Source organism: Pleurodeles waltl, chromosome 3_1 (assembly GCF_031143425.1).
Source record: "Pleurodeles waltl isolate 20211129_DDA chromosome 3_1, aPleWal1.hap1.20221129, whole genome shotgun sequence".
In the NCBI taxonomy this organism is placed as follows: domain Eukaryota; kingdom Metazoa; phylum Chordata; class Amphibia; order Caudata; family Salamandridae; genus Pleurodeles; species Pleurodeles waltl.
Genome location: NC_090440.1, coordinates 794,950,599 through 794,973,533, shown reverse-complemented (window position 1 = coordinate 794,973,533; position 22,935 = coordinate 794,950,599). Strand labels below are relative to the sequence as shown.

The 22,935-nt window shown below is 45.6% G+C and overlaps 1 protein-coding gene across 1 annotated transcript in view; it reads right to left on the bottom strand.

Moving 5' to 3' along the window:
- LOC138283541 (forkhead box protein M1-like) overlaps positions 1-22,935 on the bottom strand; it is a 135,795-nt gene that overhangs the window by 19,299 nt on the left and 93,561 nt on the right. Inside the window, exons 5-7 of the mRNA XM_069221481.1 lie at positions 10,332-10,448; positions 2,492-2,557; positions 747-809 (exon numbers count right to left, since the gene is read on the bottom strand). Of these exons, the coding sequence (XP_069077582.1) occupies positions 747-809; positions 2,492-2,557; positions 10,332-10,448 (246 nt within the window). The remainder of the gene's footprint in view (positions 1-746; positions 810-2,491; positions 2,558-10,331; positions 10,449-22,935) is intronic.

Below are 22,935 nucleotides of genomic sequence, written 5' to 3'. Positions count from 1 at the left end.
TGTAGGATACTGTAGGAGGGCGCCGCAAGAATCTCAATCCTGGCGCTCCTCGAACGCCTCGCCAGATCTACAACCCCGTCGTCATGGAGACGCGTGGGGGAGGAGACGGAAGTCGGCCCCGGAGTTCCGGGTTGCCGACATTGAAGAAGGACGCAGCGGGACGGGACAGCACTCCTCCTCGGAACGCGATACGGAGGCAGAGGGAGAGACCATACGACAGCGCGAGAAGGAGAGAGACGCCGAGCCAGACCACGCAGAAGAAACGGAGAGAAGCGCCAAACCGGACCGAGAAGGAGAGACGGAGAGAAGCGCCAACCCGGGACACCAAGGAAGGGAGAGGGAAGAAAAGACTGAAGAGCCACCCCGAGAGGAGACGGAGGACGCGACAGCCCGCCACGGCCCAGGAGGGTCGTGGCTGGACAAGGTACGTGCTCTAGTAAAGGGCCGCAGCAGAACCCAGGGAAGGGGAAGGGTAGGAAGCGAGGGGAGGATTAGAAAGGGGTGGAAAGGGGAGGAAGGGAGACAGGGTGACTATTTCTAAAAGGGGAGCGTCTGAGGTGGGATAAGTTCCCTGGGCACCATAATAATCACGTATACTGTGTTGACACTAGGAAAAAGAAACCCACTCACCTCCCCACTAAAAGAATAGAGTAACCCCTCCATCACCCCCCCCCCCTTTCGTATTTCACCTCCTCTCACATACCCCTATATACAGAAACAAACAAGTGCTTACCCTCCCCACTTACCGGCTGCCACCTTGTTTGTGTTCTTCCGAGGAAACCTGCCGCCAGGATACCGGAACACGCCATCTGGAAAGGAAAAGAAAGGGAAGAAATAAACAACCCCATCTGAGACGGATAGAGACCAGAGCGGGAAGAGAAGAAAAGGAAAAGGAAACTCAGAACCATGAGTTACTAACAGACTATTCTAGGTTATTTTCCCTTTACGGCCACCAAGAACAATAAAAAGCACGTAAACCCCTGAAAAGGGTAGTTAACCTCAGTGTTTGTGTCCTCTATCACCCCTACACCACACCCATCGCCTACAGATACAAAGAACTGCCAGCAAGCACACCCTTCCTCAAGGGCAGGATCTTGGGGACTATACACAATGCAAGGTTATTTATAACAAAGGAGAGCACCAACATTGCCTCAGATATCAATCAGTAAGGATCTAACTAAAAAATGTTGTGACTTGCCTTAATCTGAACTAACCAACTTTTTTCTTTTTAACCTCTTAAGTATCGTCATTGGTCAATGGTCACAGTACCGCCCCGGATCAGGTGTCGGGCATTGGCCGACACTACTTAAAGGCCCCTCTGGTGCAGAGATCTCTATTTTACTTTATCCTCAGGATGCTTGGAAAGAGCTTCCTGGGAAGTCTGTGTTTTTTATTTTTTTTTATTTTTTTACTGTAGTGACGACATAATTGCACTAGAATAGAAAGTAAAACAAGCCCGTGGGCTTGTTTTACTTTCACTGAATCAGTGCTCTGGTGTATATCTCAGCCCTCAAGCACTGATTTCTTTGAGAGAGGTATTGTTGTAAAGGGGAAAATCTCTCCATTCCAAAGCTACCTCTGCCCAGTGGATCCCTGCTTGGGGATTGCCAAATGAGAGCAATCCCCAAGCAGGGATCCACACACTAGTCACCAGGGGTAGGAGGATCAGCCCCTTGGGCAAGAGCTTGTTCTCCCCCATGGCAATCAAATAATTGTCTTTCTGACACACCTGGGGGGGGCAGATGTGGCAACTGCCCCTGATCGGCCCTCCACCCTAAGGGGCAGAAAGCCCAGTAGGAACTAGGGATTGACTTTTAAATAAAATGATAGGGGTGGGGGCTGCCCAGTGGCCATGCCCCCACCCCTAGCGAATGGGCAAACAGTATTGTTGCCCCCTGGAGGTCAGATGGGGTAATTACCCCTTTCTTCCAGAGCACTTGTTTTCCTATTTTTCCCCCAAAACTCAAAATATAGCTATATTTTGACTATTTCTCGATCCCCTCCAGGGAAATCCACAACTCCTGGGTTTCTTTAGAAGTCCCAGGATGTTGGAAAAAAGGAGGTAAATTTGGTGTGTATACCTCATGTGAACAAAATGTTACAGAGGCCTAAGCACGAACTAACTCAAATAGCAAAAAATGGGCTCAGCAATGGAAGGGAGGTGGAGGGGAGGGTTTGGTAGTTAAGGGGTTAACGGAAAATAGTATTTATTTATTTATTATGTAGGAAGGATCTAGAGCCCAGTTGGTGAGGGAGAATACAACAGCCTTACATTCTTCAATGACTAGTCCTAGTGGTTGAACGTTCAGTTATAGGGAAACACAGAACAGTTCTGTTTACAAGTAATGACACATTACACATCAGAAAGAAATAAACAATTGGCAACTTCTGAGAAAGAAGACTCCTCCTTCATCGGGGTTCTTGTCCGGCTGACTTACCAACTACTCCCTGACAAACTTATTAAAAATTACAGCACACGCCGTGAACCTACCGAACTTTTATGGGATTTTACAGAATGCAGGCTGCTTAGCTGTTCGCCTTGCAAGGGAAATGTTTTCTGTAAAAGAGAATTTAAATGTAAAGGAGTTTTAGAAAATAATATGTTGTTTGCAATTCACAGACTAGATTTCACTCCTGACACTACAACGTAAACCTCAAAATGCATCAGTAAGGTCAGAATAGCCTAAGAAACCTGCAACACTACATTTGTTGTCAAAGGCCTCGTTCGTCTGGTACTGGACTTGGCACACCCTGAAGACGCTAAAGAGCACGGGGACACTTACCCAGGGCGGTGCCCGCGCAGTCTCCTCGGGAAGATTCATCTTCCCAAGGGAAACGAATGCAAGCTCGTGTGGACTCCCTCTTCACATGGAAGGATCCGTACCAGTGCCAATCCCCATTGCATCACTTTCACCCACACACGGTCACACAAAAGTGTTTCCTAAAAACTCAGCATATACACCTGTCTCCAGGCATACACGTTACATTCACAGTAATTACCTACGAAACATCAATATTCAAAGAAACAGTACGAAAATACACAACATGCACCTTTTGGCTGTGGGCCATCTGGGACCTACACCCTGTTAAAGCAGCTCATGTTCGTTATTTGTACGGAATAGTAGCTCCCATAAAGCAGTGCTTAGAAGATGAATAAGGTCACGGAGCAGGAACAACCTAGAAGGAGGTTTCCATCCCAAGAAAATAAATTGAAAAAGGTGCATACAATAAAGATATTTATCTTAGTAGTAGTTTATTTCGGTTTCGTCCTGCTGTGACGTTAATCCTAGCTAGTGGCACTATATGAAAAAACACTGGCAAACCAAACTTTTTGGCTTGATGGAAGTGAAAATTCTTGGCCACCTTTCACTGACCCACAACATGGGCAGGAGGCATGCAAAATCTCACAGAAGGAACGACAATGGCGCCTCTACCGTGGCAGCACTGACAGCCCGTGCAGCCACTGATATATATATATATACACACATATATGGCTTTTCTATAGCGCAAACCAATCCAAAATGCTGCATATTCCCCATTCCCAGAGGTGCTAGGTGGTTAGAAGCAACACTGACATGGGGAGGGTGGGTGGTTAGAGGCAACACGGACATGGGGAGGGTAGGTAGAAGCAACATGGACATGGGTGCTCACAGAAGGCATACAGACATTAGAAGTAACACAGACATAGGGCAGATGAGTGGGTAGAAGCAACACAGACAGAGCAACACAGAGGGTGGGTAGCTAGAAGCAACACAGACATACGGCGGGTGGGTGGGTATTTAGAAGCAACACAGACATTTAGAAGCAACACAAACAATTAGAAGCAACATGGACATGGGGTGGGTGGGTTGTTTAGAAGCAACACGGACATGGGGCGGGTGGGTGGTTAGAAGCAACACGGACATGGGGAGGGTGGGTGGTTAGAAGCAACACGGACATGGGGAGGGTGGGTGGATAGAAGCAACAAAGACATTAGAATTAACACAGACATAGGGTGGGTGGATCGAAGCAATACACAGAAGCAACACAGACATAGGGCAGATGAGTGGGTAGAAGCAACACACAGAAGCAACACAGACATAGGGCAGATGAGTGTGTAGAAGCAACACAGACAGAGCAACACAGAGAGGGTGGGTGGTTGGGCTAGAATCAACAGACATAGGGTGGGTGTGTGGGAAGAAGCAACACAGACAGAGGGCGGGGGATGAGTAGAAGCAACACAGACATTTAGAAGCAACAAGGACAATTAGAAGCAACACGGACATGGGGTGGGTGGGTAGGTAGAAGCAACACGGACATATGGTGGGTAAAAGCAACATGGACATAGGGTGGGTGGGTAGAAGCAGCACAGACATGGGGCGGGTGGGTGGTCAGAAGCAACACAGACATTGTGCGGATGGGAAGAAGCAACACAGACATTTTTAGAAGCAACAGACATCAGGTGGGTAGAAGCAACACAGACATAGGGAGTGTAGGGGGGTAGAACACGAACATAGGGAAGGTAGAAGCAACATGGACATAGGGCAGGTGGCTGGATAAAAGGAACATTGACATAGGGCTGTGGGTAGAAGCAAGACGGTCACAGGCTGGGGAGGTGGATAGAAGCAACACAGAGATAGGGCGGTGTGTGGCTAGAAGCAACATGGACATCGGGTGGGTGGGTAGAAGCAACACGGACATTTAGAAGCAACACGGACATAGGGCGAGTGAGTGGGTAGAAGCAACAGACATAGGGCGGCTGGGAGGGTAGAAGCAAGACGGACATAGGGCTGGTGGGTGGGTAGAAACAACACAGACATATGGCGGGTGGGTAGAAGCAAGATGGAAATAGGGAGGGTAGGTGGATAAAAGCAACACACACATATTTAGAAGCAACACGGACACAGGGTGGGTGGGAGGGTAGAAGCAACACGGACACAGGGTGGGTGGGAGGGTAGAAGCAACACAGACATGGGGCAGGTGGGTAGAAGGGACACAGTCATGGGGCTGGTGGGTGTATAGAAGCGACACGGACATTGGGTGAATTAGTGGGTAGAAGCGACACAAATAGGGCGAGTAGGTCGGTAAAGCAACACTGACATTTGGAAACAAGACTGACATGGGGTGGGTGGGCGGGTGACAAATTATAAATGACATGGACATGATAGAACCGACACGGACATGAGAAACAAAACGAGCAAAGGATGGGTGCGAAGAAGAACCACGGGCAGTAGAAGCACCACGGGCAAAGGGCGGGTGGATTTTAATGGGAAGAAGCACCATGGGTATAGAAACATCATGGACAAAGGACGGATGGTTGGGGGAGAAGCACAATGGGCAAAAGGCGAGTGGGTGGGGAAGAAGCCCCATGAGCAAAGGGTGGGTGGGTAAGTAGCACCATGGGCAAAGGCCGGATGGGTGGTAAAGTAGCACTATGCGCAAATAAAGTAGCACCATAGGCAAATGGCCGGGAGGTGGCAAAGTAGCACCATAGGCAAATGGCCGGGAGGTGGCAAAGTAGCACCATGGGCAAATGGCCGGGAGGTGGCAAAGTAGCACCATGGGCAAATGGCCGGGAGGTGGCAAAGTAGCACCATGGGCAAATGGTGGGTGGGTGGTTGGGAAAGTAGCACCTTGGGCAAATGGTGGGTGGGTGGTTGGGAAAGTAGCACTGTGGGTAAAGGGCAGGTGGGTTAAGTAGCACCATGGGTAAAGGGCGGGTGGGTGGGAAAGTAGCACCATGGGTAAAGGGTGGGTGGGTGGGAAAGTAGCACCATGGGTAAAGGGCGGGTGGGAGGGAAAGTAGCACCATGGGTAAAGGGCGGGTGGGTGGGAAAGTAGCACCATGGGTAAAGGGCGGGTGGGTGGGAAAATAGCACCATGGGCAAAGGGCGGGTGGGTGGGAAAATAGCACCATGGGCAAAGGGCGGGTGGGTGGGAAAATAGCCACTTGGGCAAAGGGCGGGTGGGTGGGAAAATAGCACCATGGGCAAAGGGCGGGTGGGTGGGAAAATAGCACCATGGGCAAAGGGCGGGTGGGTGGGAAAATAGCACCATGGGCAAAGGGCGGGTGGGTGGGAAAATAGCACCATAGGCAAATGGCCGGGAGGTGGCAAAGTAGCACCATAGGCAAATGGCCGGGAGGTGGCAAAGTAGCACCATGGACAAATGGCCGGGAGGTGGCAAAGTAGCAGCATGGGCAAATGGCCGGGAGGTGGCAAAGTAGCACCATGGGCAAATGGTGGGTGGGTGGTTGGGAAAGTAGCACCTTGGGCAAATGGTGGGTGGGTGGTTGGGAAAGTAGCACTGTGGGTAAAGGGCAGGTGGGTTAAGTAGCACCATGGGTAAAGGGCGGGTGGGTGGGAAAGTAGCACCATGGGTAAAGGGCGGGTGGGTGGGAAAGTAGCACCATGGGTAAAGGGCGGGTGGGTGGGAAAGTAGCACCATGGGTAAAGGGCGGGTGGGTGGGAAAGTAGCACCATGGGTAAAGGGCGGGTGGGTGGGAAAGTAGCACCATGGGTAAAGGGCGGGTGGGTGGGAAAATAGCACCATGGGCAAAGGGCGGGTGGGTGGGAAAATAGCACCATGGGCAAAGGGCGGGTGGGTGGGAAAATAGCACCATGGGCAAAGGGCGGGTGGGTGGGAAAATAGCACCATGGGCAAAGGGCGGGTGGGTGGGAAAATAGCACCATGGGCAAAGGGTGGGTGGGTTCCAAAATAGCACCATGGGCAAATTAACACCATGGGCAAAGGGCAGGTGGGTGGTAAAATAGCACCATGGGCAAAGGGCGGGTGGGTGGGAAAATAGCACCATGGGCAAAGGGCGGGTGGGTGGGAAAATAGCACCATGGGCAAAGGGCGGGTGGGTGGGAAAATAACACCATGGGCAAAGGGCGGGTGGGTGGGAAAATAACACCATGGGCAAAGGGCGGGTGGGTGTGAAAATAGCACCATGGACAAAGGGCGGGTCGGTGGGAAAATAGCACCAGGTGGGAAAATAGCACCATGGGCAAAGGGCGGGTGGGTGGGAAAATAGCACCATGGGCAAAGGGCGGGTGGGTGGGAAAATAGCTCCATGGGCAAAGGGCGGGTGGGTGGGAAAATAGCACCATAGGCGTAAAATAGCACCATAGGCAAAGGGCGGGTGGGTGGGAAAATAGCACCATAGGCAAAGGGCGGGTGGGTGGGGAGGAAAGTAGTACCATGGGCATAGGCGAAGAAGCACCATGGGCAAAGGGCAGAGTGGGTGGGTAGAAGCACCATGGGCAATATAGAAGCACCATGGGCAAAGGGCGGGGAAGTGGAATGAAGCACAATGGTATAAATGGCGATGGGTTTCTTAGAAGTACCATGGATTGAATGGCGAGTGAGTGGGAAGAAGCACCATGGGCAAAGCGCAGGTAGCTGGTTTGGAAGAAGCACCACAGGCAAAGGGAGGGTAGGTGGCAAGAAGCACCACGGGCAAGGGCCGGGTAAGTGGCAAGAAGCACCACGGGCAAGGGGCGTGGGTGACAAGCACCACCACAGGCAAGGGGCCAGTGGTTGGGAAGAAACACCATGGACAAGGGGCAGTCAGATGCATCATGAACAAGGGGAAGGTGGGTGGGCAGAAGCACCAGGGACAAAGGGCAGGTGGACGGGAAGAAGCACCATGGACAAAGAGAGGGTAGAAGCACCACGGACAAGGGGTGGGTGGGAGGGAAGAAGCAAGAAGGAAAAAGGGTTGGTGGGATTGAAGAAGCAAGAAGGACAAAGGGTGGGTGGGAGGGAAGAAGCAAGAAGGACAAAGGGTGGGTGGGAGGGAAGAAGCAAGAAGGACAAAGGGTGGGTGGGAGGGTAGAAGCAAGAAGTATAATGGGCGAGTGGGAGGGAAGAAGCAAAGATGACAAAGGGCGGGTGGGAGGGAAGAAGCAAAGATGACAAAGGGCGAGTGGGAGGGAAGAAGCAAAGATGACAAAGGGCGGGTTGGAGGGGTGGGAAGGAAGAAGCAAAGATGACAAAGGGCGGGTGGGATGGGTTGTTTCCCTAGTGGGAGGGAAGAAGCAAGTAGGACAAAGGGCGGGTGGGAGGGAAGAAGCAACTAGGACAAAGGGCGGGTGGGAGGGAAGAAGCAACTAGGACAAAGGGCGGGTGGGAGGGAAGAAGCAACTAGGACAAAGGGCGGGTGGGAGGGAAGCAGCAACTAGGACAAAGGGCGGGTGGGAGGGAAGAAGCAACTAGGACAAAGGGCGGGTGGGAGGGAAGAAGCAACAAGGACAAAGGGCGGGAGGGAGGGAAGAAGCAACCAGGACAAAGGGCGGGTGGGAGGGAAGAAGCAACCAGGACAAAGGGCGGGTGGGAGGGAAGAAGCAACAAGGACAATGGGCGGGTGGGAGGGAAGAAGCAAGGCGGACAAATAAGAAGCAAGACGGACAACAAAAGAATCAAGACTGATGACAGGAGCATGGGAGATAAGAAGCAAGACAGACAACAGGTGGGTGGGAGGTAAGAAACAAAATGGACAATGGGTGGGTTGAAGGGAAGATGCAACACGAACAACAGCATAAGCACATGGACAACAGTAGAAGCAGTGTGGAAAACAGCAGCAGCAGCATGGACAAAAGCAGTACCAACAAAGATAATAGCAGTAACAAACTGGACAGAAACAGAAGCAACGTGGGTGGATGGACAACAAGAGAAGCAACACGAACAATAACAGAAGCAATATGAACAGCAACAGGAGCAAGGGGTAGTGGGAGTGAAAAGGCAACAGGGAAAACGATGACAACCAACTGGAGAAGAAAGAAAACATAGTACCTCAATCACAGTGCGAGCAGGAGATGGACACTGATCAAAATGAAGCAATCAGTACTTGGTTCATGCACCACACTAAAGAAGAGGAAGTGAACTGGCATGCGCTGGCCAATTAAGAGGCAGCAAATATGACAATGAAGCTAATGACTGATAAGCAATGCTCAGGCTCTTAGCCCCTTATCCTAGGCAAGACCTAAAAAGTGAGCAGTAGTGGAAATTTCAGAAATACAATTTTTGATCACCCTGAAAATAAACTTTTTAAAACAAAGCACTAGGACCCACGTTGCAAACAATTACTGCCAAAACAAACATGCAAAGACAAATACAAAACATAATGGTGCAGTGTGTCACTGGAAAAGTTAAAAACAACTTAACATGTTAGGAATGATGGATTTATTCTGCCATGCACATTACAGAAATACATGAACCTCTTCTAATTTTTAAAGAAAATGCAACAGTTAAAACCTACCTGCACACAGGGAGACAGTTTTAGATATACTCTTGTCAGAATATGTCATAACATATTTGTGTTTTACTCAGTGGAAAAACTATACTTTAAAAAAAAATATAGACGCACAATAATTATTGGATGCAAGACACTGTAAAATCATTAAACAACTTAGGGGTAGCTAAACAAATTAGCCGTACCTCTGAGGAGACAACATGACAATTCATGGTTGGCTTTACATTAGAAATAAATATTGTACGTACAAAGTGTGAACTTACGACACGGGTCTAGCATACTTGCGTGGGGGAACCCGGCCTTGCGTGTATATTTAGGTTACAGTGTTGTACAATATCTGCTTTTTCACCCGATTTAGTCTCTTCTGCTCGAAGCAAAGTTGATCTTTTCCAATCAAGGTAATGATGCTTAGGGTCATTCAGAACAAGGAGCTATAAACGTATTTAATACTGCCCAATACCTTGGTATACCTATTTGTAAAAGAAATGGGGAAAGGGGATGCCTTTTCATAAGTAGTTATTGTTATGTGGCCAGACTATTTATTAGAACTGCCATACTTTGAGTTGTAATGAGACATCTTGCAACTTCAGTGCCCTCTTTTGGCCATGTGGCACACACTCGCCCATGGTAAAACAAAGGATTATTACTACAAGATTTGTTACACAACAACAAGAAAATGAAGCTTTGGAACTAAAAGATAATCCCTAAAATTGTTTCCAGTTCACTTGCCTCCTGGATATTGAACAATCATTTTCAATAGCTTTGAAGGTTCTAGGGTCTGAAAAATCGTAGTGGATGAGAGTTTAGAAAAAGTGATGGCCCCTGGAATGATCCCCCATAAATATTAAAATCAGAAGACATGCTACTTGTACTTGATTCTAAATATTATGAAGTGCAGACCAAAATCTAACCACACAGCCCTGATGGACACCCATATTGGTTCTATTAGCCAAAAACCTATATTCACGTTTAAAAGGACAGCCTGTCATGGATCCAGGGCTTGCATCACCAACCTTCAGATAAAATACAGAATTGTTTGTAATACTTTTATAAAGCATAGCACAGTGATAGAAGGCTGATTTTTTTCTAGACTTACAATTTGCGAAAGATTTGAATCCGAATGTGTTTTTAGTGTCCAAAAGGTAACCTTTTCATTCTCTCCTGTTTCTCGAACAAAGATATCACGCGTGGATAGGGTGTGTCGAATAGAGTTCTGCACAATATTAATAAAGAAATGTAAATAAATTCCAATAAAACACAGAGGATTTTAAAAAATTACAACAAAAATATATAAAACACATTGTAAACAAAAATGCAAAAGTTTGGTTTATAATCATATCTACTGGATGTGCCTACTTGCATTGGCAAGCTTATACACTGCATAAATTATGTCTGTCTGTAATTTGAAATAGGGTCTCTCAAATAGCTCTTTAATAAATTACAACTGCTACTATTACATTCAGCAATTACAGCTAAAATACAAATTCAGAAATATAGTTAATTGTAAGTGAAACTACAACAAGCATTTGCAATGCAATGGGTCACACGTTTGCTCAAGTTAGAGCTACTAGCGTTGTAAATTCCCAACTGGTCTTTTCTTGCCACACAAACTGAAAATAAAAGGTAAAACAGTGGAAATAAGCAAGCCGATTCAAATGCCGCCAAGAGCACAAAAGGGAGGGACAAAAGGAAAAAGAAGTTTGCTCGCAGTCAAATTTATCGGCAAAAGTGCAATTATCCATGTAACAGGGTCGATGACCAAGGTGGTAACAAAACCACCCGAAGAAGGGACAGACGTAAAGCAGTTACCAACTAAAAGAAGGGATTTTTGAAGGGCAAGCCCATGAACGAGTGATGGTGATGGTCGTGAGGTGGGCGTGGTTAAAAGCCCAGATATATACCAACACGCCAGAAAAGCAGCGCTTGTGCTCTGCTATGCTCGACCTAAAAAACATATTTTATGGATCAATTTGTTGAGATGGATCCAAGCCTTTAAAAAAATGTATCTGCTGTGAAAATAATGGTTTTGCTCTCCCCACAAAATCCCAAGTACAATTAGGTAAACATTTAGCAAGTTCTTAAAAGTTTAAGTCTTACAAATGTAAAGCTTTTGTATTAGGTTAAAATAAGGTGTGCACGTCAGATAATAAAGTGAAACCACTTCAACCTCTTCACCAGTTCGGGTACATAGCACACAGCATGCAACACCTCACGTAACATTAATGACAGGACATTTGACTTAAGAATGGAGATTAGACATCAGAAGCACAGTGTATCTAGTGTGAGATTGCAGATACGGTTGCAGTCTCTGTAACTGCAGCCCAGCAGTAGAAGGAGCACAATAATAACCAAAATCGCCATAAAGAGATACACAGTTAGTATCATACCATTCACAGACGTGCATCATTTACTTTAGTGGCCAGTCACCACTCTACTTTAGGTAGACAACTCACCTAACAACTGGTTTTGCCTCTCTGGGCTTTGACAAGACTTGCCTTAATGACCAGAAAGCATTTAGATTGGACATCCACTTATTATTTGCTGTATCAATGATATTGTCTTTCACTTCTGATTTCCAATACAGGCTTTATTATTTTCTTTTCACTAGTAGCAGCATTAAAGAGTTCAGGTTATTTTCAGAACACATGATTCAATTCTTATTGCCAATCTTTTATCCAAGGATTTTAAAAAAAAGACGAAAAAGGTGTGAAAAATGAGGCAGGTTAGGGAAGATATTCTCACCACATTGGTGGTGTCATTTATGGGACATGTGATGCATTAGCAAAGGAAAAGATTACAGGGACCTGGCTCCTTTTAATGGAGAGCATTCAAAGTCTTTTGAGATGCTGCTCTAAAATCTTAATGATAACCTTCACTCAGTGGAGTGTCTTACTTTTAAGCAATGCACTTAAACAGCAGGATGAGCTGATAGATGTATGCGACAAGAGAAACTATTTCATGAAATACACAAACTATGTAGAGAAAAGTATTGGACTTAATTGCTTTTAAAAGGGGACGATAACTCATCCAAATCTGAGATTACTCATATTTTCATTCATATGCATCATGTCAGCGGAAAACACATTAATATCTACCCCTACCACTCTCGTGGTAAAGCAGCATTTAGCTGGGTCTTTCCATACCATTACCCCCTAGATCATAGTCAGAGGACCACAAGGACTAATCGTCACAGACATACTCCTGTCAAAATAGAGCAAAATAGATGCACAACACACACAACGATAACTTTAACCATTTCTACACCTTAAAGTACCATAAAAGCAAGGGATCTAATAGATTGCGTCACACAACTTGCTTACAGCAATGGCTCCCTGCATTTGGACTTTGATTTCCCAAAGCAAACCATTTTCCTATTTCCTGCAGAAATTCGGTAAAAATACCAAACATCCAACTTCAGCCATCCGCTTAAGCTCTTCAAAACGTGGTCCTCCTTTACTTGGAGGCTCTTCTACATGTATTGCTTTGGAATGAATGTTACATGTGTGGACTCAAAGCACACCCCTGTGAAGTAAATTGGCACAAGTTCGACTGTACTTGCCCAACACAACACTTAGCCCTTGCATACTGTCACACTGGAAACGTTCCCATATTTTCAATCTTTTTCTTTGACCAAGAATGTTTTTCTAACTTTCGACAGTACTGTCTGTGGATACCAAGGACCAGTGTCTCCTCAAGGACCTAATGTTCTGTCAAAGATTCAAAAGACAAAGATTTGTACACCCATCCTAAAAGAGTAATTTTTCAGGAACTTTTCCTATTGAGTCACTGAGTATGCAAGTCAAATAACAACAGCTTCAGGGGCATACAAACCACTAGTGCATTTAAAAACAATGAGCCGGGTGGGGTGGAGGGGTGGCCAAGATGGGAAACATGCTCTACAGAGCTCCTGTCTGATGCTGCTGCTGGACCACTCTACTGGGTGCTGGTGTGTTGGGTCAGCACAGGCCTGATGGGTTACCTAACCGAGCAGGAGGTGCCTGTAGAATGCTACTTTCAAGGCTTGAGGCATGAGTGGGACCCAAGCAGTCATGCCAGAGGGCAGCTGAGCCAAATGGCAGCCGTGGACTGACGAGCGGGCCTTAGTGCACCCTGTACACTGTGATCGCTGCAGCCTCCATAATCAAGAGCTCGCCCCCGCAGAGGCTGGGCAGGAAGAGCGCAAGACTTGCTATAAGAGGCTGGAGTCCCAGCGTGCACACCCAGTGCCAGGAGAATGAGGTGGAGCAGTGCTGCAGAGCGCAAGAATGAGGTTGGGTGGGTGCAGCCTCCCAGGGTGGGGGAGCTGCACTGGGCCTGGCCATCGTGCAATGCAGCAGTGTTGTAGAGGGGCTCAAGGGGATTAGAGGACAGCGTGCACCCCTCCTGGTAGGAGAGTGGGTCAGTGAGGGGCCCACAGTTTTCACCCTCGCTCCTTCCAGCACCCATCCTGCCCTGATGACAGGGCCTCCAGAAGTGTTGAGGCCAGGTACCCGGGGGGCACTGTTGGGCCCAGGACTTACGCAAGGAGTTGGCCTCTCGCCTTAGTCCGGACCCACAGAGTTATATCCAGGTGAGCGGTGTTGAGGCCTGTGGTGAGAAGAGACCACAGTTCAGCTGTGTAGGTCCAACTGCTTGTGCCGCCCTAGTGGGTCCCACTGGGCAAGTGGGTTGGAAGCCCTCCTTTGGGCAGCGGTGATGTCCCGCAAAGGGCGGATAGGTAGTGGAGTGGCTTTGGGCCCTTATCTGTACCAACACAACTCACATACAGTCGGAGCTACTGGCCCAGGCAGGATGGGCCGCGACAGGGCCCCACAGGCATAGGCCAAGAATACAGCACCGGGGGGAGCCCCCAGTGGTGAACACGGAGCTGCAACCCCACTGAATGGAGACAACACATCAGTTATCCTGCAGGGCATTCAGGAGTTTAAGGCTGCATTAGAGAATAAAATAGGGGTAGTTGGCCTTGATGTGGCCCTACTGTGCCAGGATCTCTGTGAGACCATGGACCGAAGCGGAACATAGGGGTAAGGATCTTCACGCAGGGCTCAGTAAAATTAAACAGCTTTTATTCCATCTGAAACGGACATGTCCAACTCCCGTCTATGCGTCCTTCAAATGCCGCCTCCGTGCTTCCTCCACTACATTCTTTTTTTCCCCCGGCATTCTAATTTTCCCCATAATGGTTCCTTAAAGAGGACACCAACAATTACATTACCTAAACACAACACATCTCCCCCCCTTAATAAAATAAAAAAGAAAAACATAAAAAACAAAAATAAATATCCTAAAGTGTAAATTTCTTGAGATGAAGAAAAAAAGTGCACTGATATACACATTCACACAAAGTCCACTAACTGAGAAGACACTTGTATTGAACGCCCCTCAAACTTCACTCTCGAGGCTATGGGATCTTCCTTCAGACATTCTTTCATACTATTCTCCTCATCACTCTCTCTACGATCAACATACTCAGTAATCTCGCTCCCATCAACCCTACTTTTTGTACCCTGCACACTTATATCCTCACAAACAGGTTTCACTAGTCTCTCATGCGCTATTGGTCTAGAAACATCAACATTTCCACTCAATGCATCACCATGTCCAGGATTACACTCAGCCAGTTTATTCACATTCCAAACTCTGCCATCTTGTGTAACTACTTTCTTTTTAAACACTTTTACCACCTTCACAGGTTTACCAATTCTTGGTCTAATTTTCTTTATCAGACCTGGTTTCCTCACTCTGACCCAATCTCCTACAACAAGCTTTGGCTCTTTCATTCTCCACTTCCTGTCATACACTTCCTTACTCTTCTCCTGTTTCACCTTCACATATTCTCTTATTTCTTCCACATTAACGCCATCAGACCCTTTACTATGTTTTTTTTTTTTTTAAACCACCAGGGACAAAGTTTGGACACAGGATCTCTACCCCTCAAAAGCTTAAATGGGCTGACACCGGTGGTGCTGTAGGGAGTGATACGGTAATACCATAGTTTTTCTCTCCCCTCCTCCTTCCAAGATCCTCCAAAACCCTGTACCCAACAAATGCATTCCTTAAGAACTCGATTGAACCTCTCAACCGGACCATTCTCTTGCGTTTCATATAATGAGGTGGTTATATGTTTAATGTTGCAATACTTGAGGAATCTTTGCATCTCCTTCGACACCAATTGGACTCCGTTGTACGACACAAGAAACTCTGGATACCCTTCTTTAGCAAACACCTCTTTAAAAAACTAATTGACAACGGCCGACGTGACTTGAGGTACCAGTTTCACTTCTGGCCACTTGGAATGACAGTCCACTAAAACCAAAGCAAACTGAGCTTCGTAAGGCAAGAATGGGAACGGACTAGAAATATCAAAGCCCAATTTTTGCCATGGAGAATCAGGCTATTGAACTAGACGTAAAGGAGCTGGCACTGTCCTCAACATCTTTTCAGCACTCACAAACACGCAACACTCCCTGACAGTCCTCTCTGCCATCTTATCCATTCCCGGCCACCAAAAGAAGTACGTATATACCTTTTCATAGATGACATACAAGGATGTCCTTCATGAGCCAAATTCAAAATGATTGTTTGCATGCCTTTAGGTGGAACACACTTTCCCACCTTAAATACCAGACCTTCTGAGCCCAGTTACAGAGACCTAGCAATTAATAGTGGTTGCCCAATTCTTGTAAAGGTAAGGACATCCTGCATCTGGGTAATCAATGGGGTTTGGCCCCATGCAGCTTGAGCTTTGTAAATAGAGCCCCAACTTCAAACATTTTGCCATATTCTAGGTGGCAAAAAGACAGGCACGGCTTGTGCACAAGTTTCTCCTCAAAGACACTAGGACATCTCAAAACTGTATTGACAAACCAACTCATTTCAGAAGCCTTGCTTCTTAAGGTGTCCTTGGATAAAGTCAATTTTGGGGTTCAATGCGCTCAAGACAGGCGGAAGAACCAGTACTTTCTTTTTTGAAAGTTGTAATTGCATGATCTGAGAAGCATTTAAGCAATTGCAGCTAAGCGAATGCTTTGATCACTGACTCAATTATTTTCAATATTTTAACGCCTGAATGCGTAGTATAATTTGGTCAGGATAACTGTTTTTCGTCGAGGGTTATGGTTCCGTAGATATAGGGGATGAGTTGAATGCTCACTCCCCTTTTTTTGCCATTTGTTTGTACTAAGTGACAGCCTGAGGAAGGACCAGGCCTAGCCTGAAACATATGTGGAGGCTGTGGAGGGCAATGTGAGTTGATGCAGCCTTATACTGTCTGCTGCATGTTTAAATTACATTTTGGAATAGAGGCATTATTTATTTTTTACTGAATATGGTGAGGTGCTGTATTCCTTTGCAAAACTCCACGCCAAGAGAATGGTTGTCTCTTTGATTTTAATGACCGGAACTTAATTGAAAATGGATTTTGTTTTTTAAAAGTCTATTGGACCACTACTGCAAAGCTGATCATTTCACTAAATTAGTTCTCCTATAGTGCATCAACAGCGCTCGATGAGGTGTGGTCTTTTGGTTTTGAAAGCGCGGACTAAGCACACATGGATCAATTTGAGATACTACAGTTTTAGAATCTAGTTGATGAGATTTTTTCCAACAAGAGAGTGACCACTAACAATTTGATGTAGCTATAAATTGCGGCTAGGTAATGACCCACTACTTTAGCAACTTTGAAGCCTGGCAAGCTATTTTTATTGAAATAAACAGCTTTTTCTGCAAAAGATGAAAAATAAATTAAGGGCAGATAAATTAGTAAAGAGCTTTTTCTTTCCGAATATAATTCCAGGAAATGTAATTTTAAGTGTAAGAAGGGCAGCATGTTATGAGTGAGAGCATATGATGTTGGAGAATTACCATAAAGGTCTGCAGGACAACTGGATTTAAGGATTGATGTTTTGGTAGTAAATATGGTCCAACCTGTGCCTAAATACATATCTGTAGCATATTATTGCTTAAGATCTCCAAATTGCAGACATTCCTCTTGGTTTTATCAGAGGTAAGGTATTGCTTTTATCCAGTGACTCACAATCATCATATAAGCCATTACAAAGAAAATAAAAACTTATAATCATGATGTGTTAAGACTAGTTGTAAACATTAGTGGGACATCACAGCATCAAAGGTAGAGTGGTAGGGGTGATTCTCCTTGCTCATCTGAAGAAAAATATCTCTCTATAAATGTCTGGGGACAGCACCAAACCACACGTCCCATAAAGTAATGGCCGCTTTGCACCAGACTGAGAGCTCACTGATCTATAGGAATACTTTACACAAAGTCTTGGGGATAGAGTATAACCTTTTCATAGAAAAGAATACAATTTCATGCAGATTGCCCGAAACCTGAAACTGAGTCCAAAAAAACTCACCTAATCTACAACATCTCTGTGTAAAATCATTATACCCCATTTATTAGCTTAAATAATTAAAAGGGCACCATAGATATCACCTTTTGTGGCATTACATTCAACAGATCTGAAATGTTGTGTAAAGTATCAGAATAAGAACTGTATGCCTGGCATTTTCAGGAAAATACACACAAGTAGGACACTATTCCAAATTTCAAGAAGCAGCCCTCTCCTCCCACTTCCCACTGCAATATTTGGAGGTCTTTCTGTATTTCAGCAACACTTCTAACCTCACTACAATGAATTAGCTTGCCCATTCTGGGTCCGAGAATTTGCTGGCTATAAAATCCAGACCGATATTTAAGATGACAATCAGATTTTATTCCAAGCCGCAAAGGCTAACATTATGAAATATCCTCTATTGCTTCTACTCACAGCAGCAACAAAAGAAAGAATTTAGAACTTTAACCACCATTCTAAAACATTCTTAAAACCCAGAAAATGCAATCCTCATCCTTTTATTGCTGCTGCACACAAGACAAGTACTTTTGCTGGTTTGGTATGCAAGATAGATGAACGTGCTTGGTTTTGGAATTCTGTGACTGGGATTGTCTTTATACAGTAAGTTGTATGAATGAATATTTAACCTTAATTATGAATTGGCTCAGTGTAACAAGAGAGTTTATAATTCTATGTCAGGACCGCAGGCTCAGATTATGCTATCGCTCTCTTTACTGATCCAAACAGCAGCCAATCAAATTGCAATAAATGAAAAAACTACACATCCCAGGATGCCTAACCCACAGTCACAAGGTCCAATCCCCAACTCTGATCTTTGTCCATAAATATCCTGACCCACGATGTCACTTCCTCTTTCTTTGCTGCTCCGCAGCAGTTAAGTACCTTTTCTTCTTATTCTCTACGGCATTATATGTACTTGGTATGTGTATTTACGGTGTTTAGGTTTTAATTGGCGACGCAATTCCGCTCGCTTATTGTGTACTTATTCAGCGCTCCAAGCGCTGTGTTGTCTCGGCTTTTGCTGTTTTTTCTGCCCTGTTTATTGTGGAGCGGGAGCTGACTACGTGCTGTGCATGTAGACCTTTTTTCTTTTCTACACTTCGCGCCCTCGCACGTCGGACATGAGCCGATCGTCTGTTTCCCTTCTTCTGAGAGATCGGCTCGTGTTTTTAGACTCGCGCTGTGCCGGGAACACATTTTTTCTGTCCCTCATTGCTCCCTGACGCCTAGTTATACAAAAAATAACGTGGGCTGTAAAATTAAAAAGGCTTTGCATAGAGTGCTTCACAGGCAGCTCCCTCCACACTCTATTGGGCTTTATTGTTGCCTGTTAGGGTTTTTTTCACTCCCCCTATTGTTCTAAACAGATTTATACAGAAAAGATTACATTTTTTCTGTTTTCTTACATTATCATGGCTCAGTGGAGTGATCAAGATGCAGGCTATTACCCTGAAGAGATAGGTAACCAACTGGAGGTTAACCTTGTGGAAGCCCTTTATACTAGGGTTCAACAATCTGTTAATGATGCCCTTGTGAGAGCCTTAGGACCTTTTTCAGGTCAGCTTTTTGACTACACCCGTTCCCAGGGTTGGCTTCAAGGACAACAATCACAACCCGAAGGGACAAAAGTAAAATCAAAATCAAAATCAAAGAATTTAGAAAGCTCTAATGCAGGTGCTGGAGATTTACACGCTGACGCTTTTGACAAATTGCGCAAAAAACGTGGGGCTGAACACAATTATAGTTCTAAAAAGGATACTTCTTTTTCCCCGACCTCCTTGGATAATGATTAATCATCTAATGACTCAGATGATTCGGATGGTCCGGGTCCCAGCAAAAAAACCAAAAGAAAGTTCTTTTCCTGTGTTGGATTTTGATCCTACTGAGATTGTGCACCCCAGAGCTTCCAATTGGATACCTTCTACTGAGGTGGCACAATATGTCCAGTCCAATATTAGAAGAAGCTTCGACAAAGAGGTACGGTCACGCCTTGGGGCGGAATGCCCTAGACCAGATCTAGAGGGTAAGGTCTCCGATACCCCTGAGATTGAGCCTACTATGGTCACGTTCATGAGAAAATTTGCTAAAGACCCAAAAAAGGGTTTGGATAGGTTGTGGCGTAGTTGCCAAGACAAGCTTCTGGACTTGACTGGTCCTTTGACAAAAATTCTTGAGATGGCCTTTATTGCTAAAGAGTCAGAAACCCCTGTGGACATGGATGTACTGACTTGACTGGCTGGGCCCAGAGAGCCATTTGCCCGCTTGGCAACACTAACTGCACTATTTCATCAGAACGCAGGAAGTCCATTCTGATGCGCATTGACCCTAAACTGTCTGATTTGGCTTCTTCTGAAGCAGGCCCTTCTGCCAATGGTTTTCTTTTTGGGTCTTCTTTTATTAAAAAGAGTTGGCTAAGTTTTGCTCCACTTTTTCTTCCTTGGACAAGGCCCAAATGTCACTTAAGAAAGTGTTTAGATGTGGCCTTTTTGTCAGGGCCGGTCCTTGTGGAGGACGCATGCCCGGCTGAGGAACTTTCAATGGTCCTCACAACTACTACCCCAGAGGGAGAGGGGGTTGGTATGGAGAGCAAGATTCCACCTTCTACCCTACGCGCTCCAGAGGAGGTCGTCCTAGATTGGGCAGAGGTCCCCGCAGGGGATAACAAGGAGCAATACAAGACACAAGTTACTCAGGTGAGCATTATTCCATTCTCCCAAGTGATTCTTGGGGCCAGAGTGGGATTGTTTTTAGAAAATTGGAAAAAGATTTCTGGGGATCCTTGGATTTTCCAGGAGGTTTTGGGCTTTCAACTGGAGTTTCTCGGTACTCCCAAACAACTAAGCCCTCCTCTCCTGATATGTTTTTCCCTTGCACATCAAAATTTTATAGACAAAGAGGTTCAAGCATTACTGGACAAAGGTGCAGTACAGTTTTCATCCCCTCATCCTTCCGGTTTCCTCAGCCCCATATTTGTAGTAGACAAAAAAAGGGGGAGGTCATCGTCTAGTCTTGAATCTAAAGGATTTCAACTATTGGATCCTGTACAGACACTTCAAGATCTAAGGGATCCACTAGTTAAGGGATATTCTATTAAAAGGAAATTGGATGATCCGCTTAGACCTGAAAGACGCATATCTTTCAATTCCAATTTTTCCTCCACACAGGAGATTTCTGCAATTCCTGTGGAAAGACCACTGTCTAGAGTTTTTTGCTCTTCCGTTTGGCCTCTCGTCAGCCCCCTGGTCCTTCACGAAGCTATTGAGACCAGTGATGGAATGGCTGAGATCGAAGGGAGTCCGATTGATCATATATCTGGACGATGTTTTACTGATGGCTCAGACTCCCCAATCCCTTCTAATGCATTTAAATTGGACCATGAACCTTTTGCAGGATTTAGGTTTCTTGATCAATGTGCAGAAGTCATTATTGAAACCGACTCAGGTAATAGAATTCCTGGGATTCCAGATAGACTCAGTCCTATGTCAACTTATTCTCCCCTCTCAGAAAATTTGTAGCATCAAGAGGGAACTGAGGTCTGTCCTTGCCAGCCTGACTGTATCTTTGAGGACCATTGTCAGAGTAGTGGGACTACTAGCCTTGTCTATTCAGGCGATCTTCCCAGCCCCTTTACACTATCGTGCTCTGCAGAGACTCAAAATCAGACTTCTTCGGCAGGGTCTGAGTTATTCGGGGCAGATTCCATTAACTGATCGAAGTGAAGTCGGAGATTCAGTGGTGGCTCCAGCACATGGAAGCCTAGAACGGCAGAGCTATTTTCGGGTCTTAACCAGAAGTGGAGATCGAGTCTGATGCCAGTCGTTGGGGTTGGAGAGCCCGTTGCAACTCTCCAGTGACAGGGGTCGATGGTCAGAATGGGAACAGACTCTACACATCAACTGTCTGGAACTTCTAGCGGGCTCTTTTGCCATAAGGAGTCTTTCCACGCAGAAGACAGATTGCTGCATTTTGTTACGGATGGACAATATCTCAGCAGTGAGATATGTCAACAAGCTAGGGGGGACGAAATCCAGGATTTTGGCAGAAATTGCCAAGGATTTTTGGCATTATTGTCTGACTCATTGCCTAGTTGTCCTGGCGGAGTACCTCCCGGGAGACCAGAACACAATAATGGATTGGAATTCCAGGTATCTGACAGATTCCAGCGACTGGAAACTGGATCCAGTGATTTTCTCTCAGATAATCAGGGAGTGGGGCGCTTGCGAAGAACTTTTTGCTTCTCGTCTCAACTTCCAGATTACAAAATTTTACAGTTGGTGTCCAGACCCTTTGGCACTGAAGACAGATGCCTTTCTCCAAGATTGGTCTCAGTTTCGAGGGTATGCTTTTCCTCCTTTTCTGATGATTGCCAGGTTACTGTCCCAGGTGCGGAGACAGAAGGCAGAAGTTGTTCTGGTGACGCCATTTTGGAGAGCTCAACCTTAGTTTCCAATAGCTCTACAGTTAGCTTGTGCCTCTCTGCTTCTCATTCCTCCTCGTTGGAATCTTCTGTTGAATCCGGATGGCCTTCAACATCCAATGATCTTATCAGGGAAGTTGACTCTGTTGGCCTGGATGATTTCAGGACAAGATGGAGTACCCCAGGCATTTCGCAGCAAGCTGCGGACTTCATTAAATAGGCTTGGGCCTGTAGCACTCACAAAAGATATTCCTCAGCCTGGCGCTGATGGAATAGTTGGTGTGATGAAAGAGGTGTCAATCTAGTGGAAGCACATATTGAGCTGATTGTTAATTTCTTAGTGGAATTAGCAGGCTCAGGTGTGGCTTATCGGACAATCAATTTCAGATCAGCCATCTCAGCAGGCCATATTCATATAGATGGTAAACCTGTTGGGGAACATCCTATAATCTGTAAATTGTTGAAGGGTATCCGTGTATCTAAGCCACCTCAAGCAAAGTACTCAGTGTTGTGGGATGTTAACATTATTTTGAAATTTTTTGATTCTTGGCCTGTCAATAGATATTTGTCTCACAAACAGATTTCAGCCAAGCTGACCATGTTATTATGTCTGAATTCTTGTAAGAGGGTTTCAGATGTTAAAGCTTTGGACTTAGCTGGTAGGGTGTATTCCCCCAAAGGAGTTACCTTTTCTATTACCAGAAGGACAAAAACGAAATGCAGGTCAGTATCATATCCAATGTATCCAGATAATTCGAAATTATGTGTAGTTCAATGTTTAAAGGAGTATGAAGTAGTTACAGAAGAATTTAGACAAGATATTAATGGTCAATTATTGATTTATTTGCAAAAACCTTTCAAACCTGTTACGTCAGCCACTTTATCTAGATGGATGAGATGGTTAATGA